Source organism: Oncorhynchus kisutch, linkage group LG19 (assembly GCF_002021735.2).
Source record: "Oncorhynchus kisutch isolate 150728-3 linkage group LG19, Okis_V2, whole genome shotgun sequence".
NCBI lineage: Eukaryota > Metazoa > Chordata > Actinopteri > Salmoniformes > Salmonidae > Oncorhynchus > Oncorhynchus kisutch.
Window position 1 is genome coordinate 67,367,927 of NC_034192.2, and position 14,534 is coordinate 67,382,460.

The 14,534-nt window shown below is 45.2% G+C and overlaps 1 protein-coding gene across 3 annotated transcripts in view; it reads left to right on the forward strand.

Moving 5' to 3' along the window:
* Positions 1–14,534, forward strand: part of LOC109886868 (plastin-3) — a 74,980-nt gene that overhangs the window by 27,135 nt on the left and 33,311 nt on the right. For all 3 annotated transcript variants that reach the window (XM_031797594.1, XM_031797593.1, XM_031797595.1), the window contains 4 exons: positions 1,146–1,281; positions 1,420–1,501; positions 9,970–10,135; positions 10,373–10,515. In XM_031797594.1, the coding sequence (XP_031653454.1) occupies positions 1,146–1,281; positions 1,420–1,501; positions 9,970–10,135; positions 10,373–10,515 (527 nt within the window). The remainder of the gene's footprint in view (positions 1–1,145; positions 1,282–1,419; positions 1,502–9,969; positions 10,136–10,372; positions 10,516–14,534) is intronic.

Consider the following 14,534-nt stretch of genomic DNA (forward strand, 5'->3'; position numbering starts at 1 on the left):
TATTAACCCCCAGTGTGGTTGTGTTATTAACCTAGTGTGGTTGTGTTATTAACCCCCAGTGTGGTTGTGTTATTAACCCCCAGTGTGGTTGTGTTATTAACCCCCAGTGTGGTTGTGTTATTAACCCCCAGTGTGGTTGTGTTATTAACCCAGTGTGGTTGTGTTATTAACCCCCAGTGTGATTGTGTTATTAACCCCCAGTGTGATTGTGTTATTAACCCCCAGTGTGGTTGTGTTATTAACCCCCAGTGTGGTTGTGTTATTAACCCCCAGTGTGGTTGTGTTATTAACCCCCAGTGGGGTTGTGTTATTAACCCCCAGTGTGGTTGTGTTATTAACCCCCAGTGTGATTGTGTTATTAACCCCCAGTGTGATTGTGTTATTAACCCCCAGTGTGGTTGTGTTATTAACCCCCAGTGGGGTTGTGTTATTAACCCCCAGTGGGGTTGTGTTATTAACCCCCAGTGGGGTTGTGTTATTAACCCCCAGTGTGGTTGTGTTATTAACCCCCAGTGTGGTTGTGTTATTAACCCCCAGTGTGGTTGTGTTATTAACCCCCAGTGTGATTGTGTTATTAACCCAGTGTGGTTGTGTTATTAACCCAGTGTGATTGTGTTATTAACCCCCAGTGTGGTTGTGTTATTAACCCCCAGTGTGGTTGTGTTATTAACCCCCAGTGTGGTTGTGTTATTAACCCCCAGTGTGGTTGTGTTATTAACCCCCAGTGGGGTTGTGTTATTAACCCCCAGTGGGGTTGTGTTATTAACCCCCAGTGTGGTTGTGTTATTAACCCCCAGTGTGGTTGTGTTATTAACCCCCAGTGTGATTGTGTTATTAACCCCCAGTGTGGTTGTGTTATTAACCCCCAGTGTGGTTGTGTTATTAACCCCCAGTGGGGTTGTGTTATTAACCCCCAGTGTGGTTGTGTTATTAACCCCCAGTGGGGTTGTGTTATTAACCCAGTGTGGTTGTGTTATTAACCCCCAGTGTGGTTGTGTTATTAACCCCCAGTGTGGTTGTGTTATTAACCCCCAGTGTGGTTGTGTTATTAACCCCCAGTGTGGTTGTGTTATTAACCCAGTGTGGTTGTGTTATTAACCCAGTGTGGTTGTGTTATTAACCCCCAGTGTGGTTGTGTTTTGTAGAGGAGGAGCGTTATGCGTTTGTTAACTGGATCAATGCAGCGCTGGAGAAGGACCCTGACTGTAAACACGTCCTCCCTATGAACCCCAACACCCCCAACAGTTTGTTCACTGCTGTAGGAGACGGCATCATCCTCTGGTGAGAACACACACACATTGTTTTTCTGTCATCTTAGCAGACGCTCTGATCCACAGCAACTTACAGGAACAATTAAGTGCCACACAGCACCATCCCCACCAGTTGACTGCAATGTCTGTCTCTCCTGTTGTCCTGCAGTAAAATGATCAACCTGTCAGTCCCAGACACCATTGATGAGAGGACAATCAATAAGAAGAAGCTCACTCCCTTCACCATACAGGTGAGTTAAAGAGCTCTAACTCCCTTCACCATACAGGTGAGTTAAAGAGCTCTAACTCCCTTCACCATACAGGTGAGTTAAAGAGCTCTAACTCCCTTCACCATACAGGTGAGTTAAAGAGCTCTAACTCCCTTCACCATACAGGTGAGTTAAAGAGCTCTAACTCCCTTCACCATACAGGTGAGTTAAAGAGCTCTAACTCCCTTCACCATACAGGTGGGTTAAAGAGCTCTAACTCCCTTCACCATACAGGTGAGTTAAAGAGCTCTAACTCCCTTCACCATACAGGTGGGTTAAAGAGCTCTAACTCCCTTCACCATACAGGTGAGTTAAAGAGCTCTAACTCCCTTCACCATACAGGTGGGTTAAAGAGCTCTAACTCCCTTCACCATACAGGTGAGTTAAAGAGCTCTAACTCCCTTCACCATACAGGTGAGTTAAAGAGCTCTAAATGCATTAAGAAGGAAAGAAATTCCACAAATTAATTTTTAACAAGGCACACCTGTCGATTGAAATGCGTTCTAGGTGACGTTCTAGGTGACTACCTCATTTTTTTTTGTCAGGGGATGGTCTGGTTAATATAACACTGTACCAGGGGATGGTCTGGTTAATATAGCACTGTACCAGGGGATGGTCTGGTTAATATAACACTGTACCAGGGGATGGTCTGGTTAATATAACACTGTACCAGGGGATGGTCTGGTTAATATAGCACTGTACCAGTGGATGGTCTGGTTAATATAGCACTGTACCAGGGGATGGTCTGGTTAATATAGCACTGTACCAGTGGATGGTCTGGTTAATATAGCACTGTACCAGGGGATGGTCTGGTTAATATAGCACTGTACCAGTGGATGGTCTGGTTAATATAGCACTGTACCAGGGGATGGTCTGGTTAATATAACACTGTACCAGGGGATGGTCTGGTTAATATAGCACTGTACCAGGGGATGGTCTGGTTAATATAACACTGTACCAGTGGATGGTCTGGTTAATATAACACTGTACCAGGGGATGGTCTGGTTAATATAGCACTGTACCAGGGGATGGTCTGGTTAATATAACACTGTACCAGGGGATGGTCTGGTTAATATAACACTGTACCAGTGGATGGTCTGGTTAATATAACACTGTACCAGGGGATGGTCTGGTTAATATAGCACTGTACCAGGGGATGGTCTGGTTAATATAGCACTGTACCAGGGAATGGTCTGGTTAATATAGCACTGTACCAGGGGATGGTCTGGTTAATATAGCACTGTACCAGGGGATGGTCTGGTTAATATAGCACTGTACCAGGGGATGGTCTGGTTAATATAGCACTGTACCAGGGGATGGTCTGGTTAATATAGCACTGTACCAGGGGATGGTCTGGTTAATATAACACTGTACCAGGGGATGGTCTGGTTAATATAACACTGTACCAGTGGATGGTCTGGTTAATATAACACTGTACCAGGGGATGGTCTGGTTAATATAGCACTGTACCAGGGGATGGTCTGGTTAATATAGCACTGTACCAGTGGACGGTCTGGTTAATATAGCACTGTACCAGGGGATGGTCTGGTTAATATAGCACTGTACCAGGGGATGGTCTGGTTAATATAGCACTGTACCAGGGGATGGTCTGGTTAATATAGCACTGTACCAGGGGATGGTCTGGTTAATATAGCACTGTACCAGGGGATGGTCTGGTTAATATAGCACTGTACCAGGGGATGGTCTGGTTAATATAGCACTGTACCAGGGGATGGTCTGGTTAATATAGCACTGTACCAGTGGACGGTCTGGTTAATATAACACTGTACCAGTGGATGGTCTGGTTAATATAGCACTTTACCAGGGGATGGTCTGGTTAATATAGCACTGTACCAGGGGATGGTCTGGTTAATATAGCACTGTACCAGGGGATGGTCTAGTTAATATAGCACTGTACCAGGGGATGGTCTGGTTAATATAGCACTGTACCAGGGGATGGTCTGGTTAATATAGCACTGTACCAGTGGACGGTCTGGTTAATATAACACTGTACCAGTGGATGGTCTGGTTAATATAGCACTTTACCAGGGGATGGTCTGGTTAATATAGCACTGTACCAGGGGATGGTCTGGTTAATATAGCACTGTACCAGGGGATGGTCTGGTTAATATAGCACTGTACCAGGGGATGGTCTGGTTAATATAGCACTGTACCAGTGGACGGTCTGGTTAATATAACACTGTACCAGTGGATGGTCTGGTTAATATAGCACTTTACCAGGGGATGGTCTGGTTAATATAGCACTGTACCAGGGGATGGTCTGGTTAATATAGCACTGTACCAGGGGATGGTCTGGTTAATATAGCACTGTACCAGTGGATGGTCTGGTTAATATAGCACTGTACCAGGGGATGGTCTAGTTAATATAGCACTGTACCAGGGGATGGTCTGGGTTAATATAGCACTGTACCAGTGGATGGTCTGGTTAATATAACACTGTACCAGGGGATGGTCTGGTTAATATAGCACTGTACCAGGGGATGGTCTGGTTAATATAGCACTGTACCAGGGGATGGTCTGGTTAATATAGCACTGTACCAGGGGATGGTCTGGTTAATATAGCACTGTACCAGGGGATGGTCTGGTTAATATAGCACTGTACCAGGGATGGTCTGGTTAATATAGCACTGTACCAGGGGATGGTCTGGTTAATATAGCACTGTACCAGGGGATGGTCTGGTTAATATAGCACTGTACCAGGGGATGGTCTGGTTAATATAGCACTGTACCAGGGGATGGTCTGGTTAATATAGCACTGTACCAGGGGATGGTCTGGTTAATATAGCACTGTACCAGGGGATGGTCTGGTTAATATAGCACTGTACCAGGGGATGGTCTGGTTAATATAGCACTGTACCAGGGGATGGTCTGGTTAATATAGCACTGTACCAGGGGATGGTCTGGTTAATATAGCACTGTACCAGGGGATGGTCTGGTTAATATAGCACTGTGCCAGGGGATGGTCTAGTTAATATAGCACTTTACCAGGGGATGGTCTGGTTAATATAGCACTGTACCAGGGGATGGTCTGGTTAATATAGCACTGTACCAGGGGATGGTCTGGTTAATATAGCACTGTACCAGGGGATGGTCTGGTTAATATAGCACTGTACCAGGGGATGGTCTGGTTAATATAGCACTGTGCCATGCCAGGGGATGGTCTGGTTAATATAGCACTGTGCCAGGGGATGATCTGGTTAATATAGCACTGTACCAGGGGATGGTCTGGTTAATATAGCACTGTACCAGGGGATGGTCTGGTTAATATAGCACTGTACCAGGGGATGGTCTGGTTAATATAGCACTGTACCAGGGGATGGTCTGGTTAATATAGCACTGTACCAGGGGATGGTCTGGTTAATATAGCACTGTACCAGGGGATGTGCTGGTTAATATAGCACTGCACCAGGGGATGGTCTGGTTAATATAGCACTGTACCAGGGGATGGTCTGGTTAATATAGCACTGTACCAGGGGATGGTCTGGTTAATATAGCACTGTACCAGGGGATGGTCTGGTTAATATAGCACTGCACCAGGGGATGGTCTGGTTAATATAGCACTGTACCAGGGGATGGTCTGGTTAATATAGCACTGTACCAGGGGATGTGCTGGTTAATATAGCACTGCACCAGGGGATGGTCTGGTTAATATAGCACTGTACCAGGGGATGGTCTGGTTAATATAGCACTGTACCAGGGGATGGTCTGGTTAATATAGCACTGTACCAGGGGATGGTCTGGTTAATATAGCACTGTACCAGGGGATGGTCTGGTTAATATAGCACTGCACCAGGGGATGGTCTGGTTAATATAGCACTGCACCAGGGGATGGTCTGGTTAATATAGCACTGTACCAGGGGATGGTCTGGTTAATATCGCACTGTACCAGGGGATGGTCTGGTTAATATAGCACTGTACCAGGGGATGGTCTGGTTAATATAACACTGTACCAGGGGATGGTCTGGTTAATATAACACTGTACCAGGGGATGGTCTGGTTAATATAGCACTGTACCAGGGGATGGTCTGGTTAATATAGCACTGTACCAGGGGATGGTCTGGTTAATATAGCACTGTACCAGGGGATGGTCTGGTTAATATAGCACTGTACCAGGGGATGGTCTGGTTAATATAGCACTGTACCAGGGGATGGTCTGGTTAATATAGCTCTGTACCAGGGGATGGTCTGGTTAATATAGCACTGTACCAGGGGATGGTCTGGTTAATATAGCACTGTACCAGGGGATGGTCTGGTTAATATAGCACTGTGCCAGGGGATGGTCTGGTTAATATAGCACTGTACCAGGGGATGGTCTGGTTAATATAGCACTGTACCAGGGGATGGTCTGGTTAATATAGCACTGTACCAGGGGATGGCCTGGTTAATATAGCACTGTACCAGGGGATGGTCTGGTTAATATAGCACTGTACCAGGGGATGGTCTGGTTAATATAGCACTGTACCAGGGGATGGTCTGGTTAATATAGCACTGTACCAGGGGATGGTCTGGTTAATATAGCACTGTGCCAGGGGATGGTCTGGTTAATATAGCACTGTACCAGGGGATGGTCTGGTTAATATAGCACTGTACCAGGGGATGGTCTGGTTAATATAGCACTGTACCAGGGGATGGTCTGGTTAATATAGCACTGTACCAGGGGATGGTCTGGTTAATATAGCACTGTACCAGGGGATGTGCTGGTTAATATAGCACTGCACCAGGGGATGGTCTGGTTAATATAGCACTGTACCAGGGGATGGTCTGGTTAATATAGCACTGTACCAGGGGATGGTCTGGTTAATATAGCACTGTACCAGGGGATGGTCTGGTTAATATAGCACTGCACCAGGGGATGGTCTGGTTAATATAGCACTGCACCAGGGGATGGTCTGGTTAATATAGCACTGTACCAGGGGATGGTCTGGTTAATATCGCACTGTACCAGGGGATGGTCTGGTTAATATAACACTGTACCAGTGGATGGTCTGGTTAATATAACACTGTACCAGGGGATGGTCTGGTTAATATAGCACTGTACCAGGGGATGGTCTGGTTAATATAGCACTGTACCAGGGGATGGTCTGGTTAATATAGCACTGTACCAGGGGATGGTCTGGTTAATATAGCACTGTACCAGGGGATGGTCTGGTTAATATAGCACTGTACCAGGGGATGGTCTGGTTAATATAGCACTGTACCAGGGGATGGTCTGGTTAATATAGCACTGTACCAGGGGATGGTCTGGTTAATATAACACTGTACCAGGGGATGGTCTGGTTAATATAACACTGTACCAGTGGATGGTCTGGTTAATATAACACTGTACCAGGGGATGGTCTGGTTAATATAGCACTGTACCAGGGGATGGTCTGGTTAATATAGCACTGTACCAGTGGATGGTCTGGTTAATATAGCACTGTACCAGGGGATGGTCTAGTTAATATAGCACTGTACCAGGGGATGGTCTGGGTTAATATAGCACTGTACCAGTGGATGGTCTGGTTAATATAACACTGTACCAGGGGATGGTCTGGTTAATATAGCACTGTACCAGGGGATGGTCTGGTTAATATAGCACTGTACCAGGGGATGGTCTGGTTAATATAGCACTGTACCAGGGGATGGTCTGGTTAATATAGCACTGTACCAGGGGATGGTCTGGTTAATATAGCACTGTACCAGGGATGGTCTGGTTAATATAGCACTGTACCAGGGGATGGTCTGGTTAATATAGCACTGTACCAGGGGATGGTCTGGTTAATATAGCACTGTACCAGGGGATGGTCTGGTTAATATAGCACTGTACCAGGGGATGGTCTGGTTAATATAGCACTGTACCAGGGGATGGTCTGGTTAATATAGCACTGTACCAGGGGATGGTCTGGTTAATATAGCACTGTACCAGGGGATGGTCTGGTTAATATAGCACTGTACCAGGGGATGGTCTGGTTAATATAGCACTGTGCCAGGGGATGGTCTAGTTAATATAGCACTTTACCAGGGGATGGTCTGGTTAATATAGCACTGTACCAGGGGATGGTCTGGTTAATATAGCACTGTACCAGGGGATGGTCTGGTTAATATAGCACTGTACCAGGGGATGGTCTGGTTAATATAGCACTGTACCAGGGGATGGTCTGGTTAATATAGCACTGTGCCATGCCAGGGGATGGTCTGGTTAATATAGCACTGTGCCAGGGGATGGTCTGGTTAATATAGCACTGTACCAGGGGATGGTCTGGTTAATATAGCACTGTACCAGGGGATGGTCTGGTTAATATAGCACTGTACCAGGGGATGGTCTGGTTAATATAGCACTGTACCAGGGGATGGTCTGGTTAATATAGCACTGTACCAGGGGATGGTCTGGTTAATATAGCACTGTACCAGGGGATGTGCTGGTTAATATAGCACTGCACCAGGGGATGGTCTGGTTAATATAGCACTGTACCAGGGGATGGTCTGGTTAATATAGCACTGTACCAGGGGATGGTCTGGTTAATATAGCACTGTACCAGGGGATGGTCTGGTTAATATAGCACTGCACCAGGGGATGGTCTGGTTAATATAGCACTGTACCAGGGGATGGTCTGGTTAATATAGCACTGTACCAGGGGATGTGCTGGTTAATATAGCACTGCACCAGGGGATGGTCTGGTTAATATAGCACTGTACCAGGGGATGGTCTGGTTAATATAGCACTGTACCAGGGGATGGTCTGGTTAATATAGCACTGTACCAGGGGATGGTCTGGTTAATATAGCACTGTACCAGGGGATGGTCTGGTTAATATAGCACTGCACCAGGGGATGGTCTGGTTAATATAGCACTGCACCAGGGGATGGTCTGGTTAATATAGCACTGTACCAGGGGATGGTCTGGTTAATATCGCACTGTACCAGGGGATGGTCTGGTTAATATAGCACTGTACCAGGGGATGGTCTGGTTAATATAACACTGTACCAGGGGATGGTCTGGTTAATATAACACTGTACCAGGGGATGGTCTGGTTAATATAGCACTGTACCAGGGGATGGTCTGGTTAATATAGCACTGTACCAGGGGATGGTCTGGTTAATATAGCACTGTACCAGGGGATGGTCTGGTTAATATAGCACTGTACCAGGGGATGGTCTGGTTAATATAGCACTGTACCAGGGGATGGTCTGGTTAATATAGCACTGTACCAGGGGATGGTCTGGTTAATATAGCACTGTGCCAGGGGATGGTCTGGTTAATATAGCACTGTACCAGGGGATGGTCTGGTTAATATAGCACTGTACCAGGGGATGGTCTGGTTAATATAGCACTGTACCAGGGGATGGTCTGGTTAATATAGCACTGTACCAGGGGATGGTCTGGTTAATATAGCACTGTACCAGGGGATGGTCTGGTTAATATAGCACTGTACCAGGGGATGGTCTGGTTAATATAGCACTGTGCCAGGGGATGGTCTGGTTAATATAGCACTGTACCAGGGGATGGTCTGGTTAATATAGCACTGTACCAGGGGATGGTCTGGTTAATATAGCACTGTACCAGGGGATGGTCTGGTTAATATAGCACTGTACCAGGGGATGGTCTGGTTAATATAGCACTGTACCAGGGGATGTGCTGGTTAATATAGCACTGCACCAGGGGATGGTCTGGTTAATATAGCACTGTACCAGGGGATGGTCTGGTTAATATAGCACTGTACCAGGGGATGGTCTGGTTAATATAGCACTGTACCAGGGGATGGTCTGGTTAATATAGCACTGTACCAGGGGATGGTCTGGTTAATATAGCACTGTGCCATGCCAGGGGATGGTCCTCTCCTCTCCTCTCCTCTCCTCTCCTCTCCTCTCCTCTCCTCTCCTCTCCTCTCCTCTCCTCTCCTCTCCTCTCCTCTCCTCTCCTCTCCTCTCCTCTCCTCTCCTCTCCTCTCCTCTCCTCTCCTCTCCTCTCCTCTCCTCTCCTCTCTCCTCTCCTCACCTCACCTCACCTCTAATTGCAGCCTTATCTTTTATGTCCTAGCAAGCTTGGTTGCCTAAGCTTAACATTCAGTCCTTATAAAGTAGAATTGATTGTTGTGATAGATTTTTTCTCCTTGGGTTTAAAAGTAGTTTCAGACTAAACATTACTCACTCAGTTCCAAGTTGGATGGTTTTTTCAGGTTTCTGTTGTGCTTCTTTTGCTGGTCGTTGGTTTGCCAGATCATTTGCTGTATGGGAATAAGTGTCTTTGGTAGTAGGAATCCTTCCAGGTCATTTTGTCCAAAATCAGGTTGTCAGTTTGGCGTTTTGATTTGAAGTGAAGGTTATGATGTATCCAATTCTAAATCTATCTTTTTTCTTTTTTTGTAAAAACATGCTGAAAATTTCAGTGAACCTGCTCATGACCTCTCTCTCTCTCTCTCTCTCTCTCTCTCTCACTCCTTTCCCCTACAGGAGAATCTCAACCTGGCTCTGAATTCTGCCTCTGCTATTGGTTGTCATGTAGTGAACATCGGAGCTCTGGATCTGAGAGAGGGGAAACCACATCTGGTACTGGGCCTGCTGTGGCAAATCATCAAGATAGGGCTGTTCGCTGATATAGAACTCAGTAGGAACGAAGGTACACACACACACACACACACACACACACACACACACACACACACACACACACACACACACACACACACACACAGGTAGGGGAGTGTTAACGTCTCTGTGTGTGTGTGTGTGTGTGTGTGTGTGTATGGTGTGTGTGTGTATGTATGGAGTGTGTGTGTGTGTGTGTGTGTGTGTGTGTGTGTGTATGTATGGAGTGTGTGTGTGTGTGTATGGTGTGTGTATGGTGTGTGTGTAGCCCTAGCTGCGTTGCTGCGTGAGGGAGAGAGTCTGGAGGATTTGATGAAGCTGTCTCCTGAAGAGCTTCTGCTCCGCTGGGCTAACTTTCACCTAGAGAATGCTGGCTTCAGCAAGATCAACAACCTCTCCTCTGACATCAAGGTAACCCCTGACCTCTTTTCCTAAACACAATCCTAACCCAAGTTCAACATCTTTAAATGATCTGATTCACAAACCTGCTAATTGCTTTATGCTACTAGTCAAAGTGCAGGCTCTCAACAGTATGCTACATGATACCAGAGAATATCTCCCTTAATGCCTGCCCTGCCCAGTTTTCTCTCTCTCTCTCTCGTATTAAATATATATATATATATATAGAGAGAGAGTTGATATCGGGAAGTTTACATACACTTATGTTGGAGTCTTTAAAACTTGTTTTTCAACCACTCCACAAATGTCTTGTTAACAAACTATAGCTTTGGCATGTCTGTTAGGACATCTACTTTGTGCATGACACAAGTAACAGATTATTTCACTTATAATCCACTGTATCACAATTCCAGTGGGTCAGAAGATTACATACACTAAGTTGACTGTGCCTTTAAACAGCTTGGAAAATTCCAGAAAATTATGTCACGGGTTTAGAAGATCCTGATAGGCTAATTTACATCATTTGAGTCAATTGGAGGTGTACCTGTGGATGTATTTCAAGGGCTACCTTCAAACTCAGTGCCTCTTTGCTTGACATCATGGGAAAATCAAAAGAAATCAGCAAAGACCTTTGAAAAAAAATTGCAGACCTCCAAAGTCTGGTTCATTCTTGGGAGAAATTTCCAAACGCCTGAAGGTACCACATTCATCTGTACAAACAATAGTACGCAGTATAAACACCATGGGACCACGCAGCCGTCATACCGCTCAGGAAGGCGACGGGTTCTGTCTCCTACAGATGAACGTACTTTGGTGTGAAAAGTGCAAATCAATCCCAGAACAACAGCTAAAGTCCTTGTGAAGAAGCTGGAGGAAACGGGTACAAAAGTATCTATATCCACAGTAAAACGAGTCCTATATCGACATAACCTGAAAGGCCATTCAGCAAGGAAGAAGCCACTGCTCCAAAACTGCCATAAAAAAAGCCAGACTACGGTTTGCAACTGCACATGGGGACAAAGATCGCACTTCTTGGAGAAATGTCCTCTGGTCTGATGAAACAAAAATGTATCTGTTTGGCCATGATGACCATTGTTATGTTTGGAGGAAAAAGGGGGAGGCTTGTAAGCCGAAGAACACCATCCCAACCGTGAAGCACAGGGGTGGCAGCATCATGTTGTGTGGGTGCTTTGCTGCAGGAGGGACTGGTGCACTTCACAAAATAGATTGCATCATGGATATATTGAAGCAACATCCCAAGACATCAGTCAGGAAATTAAAGCTAGGTTGCAAATGGGTCTTCCAAATGCACAGTATCCCAAGTATACTTCCAAAGTTGTGGCAAAATGGCTTAAGGACAACAAAGTCAAGGTATTGGAGTGGCCATCACAAAGCCCTGACCTCAATCCTCTAGAAAGTTTGTGGGCAGAACTGAAAAAGCGTGTGCTAGCAAGGAGGCCTACAAACCTGACTCTGTTACACCAGCTCTGTCAGGAGGAATGGGCCAAAATTCACCCAACTTATTGTGGGAAGCTTGTGAAAGGCTACCTGAAACGTTTGACCCAAGTTAAACAATTTAAAAGCAATGCTCTCAAATACTAATTGAGTGTATTTAAACCTCTGACCCAAATGTATATATATATCTTATTCTAAAAAAACACATTGTTTCATCCCCGTCAATCTACACACAATACCCCATAATGAAAAAGCAAGAACTATTTAAAAAAACAATTGCTCATTATTATAATATTTTTTTTAATGAAATAACTGAAATATCAAATTTACATAAGTATTCCGACACTTTACTCAGTACTTCATTGAAGCACCTTTGGCAACGATTACAGCCTTGAGTCTTCTTGGGTATGACACTACAAGCTTGACACACCTGTATTTGGGGAGTTTCTCCCATTCTTCTCTGCAGATCCTCTCAAGCTCTGCCAGGTTGGATGGGGAGAGTTGCTGCATAGCTATTTTCAGGTCTCTCCAGAGATGTTTCAATCAGGTTCAAGTCCGGGCTCTGGCCAGGTCACTCAAGGACATTCAGAGACTTGCCTCGAAGCCACTCCTGCGTTGTCTTGGCTGTGTGCTTATTGTCATTTTCCAGTTGGAAGGTGAACCTTCACCCCAGTCTGAGGTCCTGACCACTTCGGAGCAGGTTTTCATCAAGGATCTCTCTGTACTTTGCTCCGTTCATCTTTTCCTCAATCCTGACTAGTCTCCCAGTCCCTGCTGCTGAAAAACATGCCCACAGCATGATGCTGCCACCACCATGCTTCATTGTAGGGATGGTGCCAGGTTTCCTCCAGATGTGACGCTTGGCATGCAGGTCAAAGAGTTCAATCTTGGTTTCATCAGACCAGAGAATCTTGTTTCTCGTGTTCTAAGAATCTTTACATGCCTTTTGGCAAACTCCAAGCGGGCTGTCATGTGCCTTTAACTGAGGAGTTGGCTTCCGTCTGGCCACTCTACCATAAAGGCCTAATTGGTGAAGTGCTGCAGAGATGGTTGTCCTTCTGGAAGATTCTCCCATCTCCACAGAGGAGCTCTGGAGCTCTGTCAGAGTGACCATCGGGTTCATGGTCACCTCCCTGACCAAGGCCCTTCTACCCAGATTGTTCAGTTTGGCTGGGCGGCCAGCTCTAGGAAGAGTCTTGGTGGTTCCAACCTTCTTCCATTAAAGAATGATGGAGGCCACTGTGTTCTTGGGGACCTTCAGTGCTGCAGAAATGTTTTGCTACAATTCCCCAGATCTGTTCCTTGACACAATCCTGTCTCGGAGCTCTACGGATAATTCCTTCCACCTCATGGCTTGGTTTTTGCTCTGACATGCCCTGTCAACTGTGGAACCTTATATAGACAGTTGTGTGCCTTTCCAAATCATGTCCAATCAATTGAATTTACCACAGGTGGACTCCAACAAGTTATAGAAACATCTCAAAGATGATCAATGGAAACAGGATGCTGAATTTCGAGTCTAATAGCAAAGGGTCTGAATACTTATGTAGATAAGGTATTTCTGTTTTAAAAATATATATAAATTAGCAAATTTGTCATTGTGGCGTATTATGATGTCATCATGGGGTATTGTGATGTCATCGTGGGGTATTGTGAGGTCATCATGGGGTATTGTGATGTCATCGTGGGGTATTGTGTGTAGATTGCTGAGGAAGAAAACAATTCAATGAATTTTAGAATAAGGCTGTAATGTAACAAAATGTGGAAAAAGTCAAGGGGTCTGAATACTTTCTGAATGCGCTGTATATATCTCTCTCCTCTCTTTCTCCTTCACCTCTCCTTCAACTGCCTGTATGTAAATGTCAACTGCCTCAGTCAGTCTGATGAATCTGTTAATTTTATTGTTTATTTCACTTTATATATTCACTTTATATATTATCTACCTCACTTGCTTTGGCAATGTTAACACATGTTTCCCATGCCAATAAAGCCCTTGAATTGAATTGAATTAAATTGAATCACCTAGTTATCTCTCTCTTTTTATCTCTGTCTCATTTCTCTGTCTCCCTGTCTCTCTCCATGTCTGTCTCATTTCTCTGTCTCCTTTTCTCTCTCCGTGTCTGTCTCATTTCTCGCTCTCCTTTTCTCTCTTCCTGTCTGTCTCTGTCTCATTTCTCTGTCTATTTTATGTCTCTGTCTCATTTCTCTGTCTCCCTGTCTCTCTCCATGTCTGTCTCATTTCTCTGTCTCCTTTTCTCTCTCCGTGTCTGTCTCATTTCTCGCTCTCCTTTTCTCTCTCCCTGTCTGTCTCTGTCTCATTTCTTTGTCTCCCTGTCTCTCTCCATGTCTGTCTCATTTCTCTGTCTCCCTGTCTCTCTCCATGTCTGTCTCATTTCTCTCTCTGTCTCTTTGTCTGTTTCTCTCTCCCTGTCTGTCTCTATCTCCCTGTCTCTCTCCATGTCTGTCTCTGTCTACCTTTCTGTTTCTGTCTCATTTCTCTCTCTCTCTCTCCCTGTCTGTCTCTGTCTCATTTATCTGTCTTTGTCTACCTGTCTACCTGTCATGCCTCTGTGTCT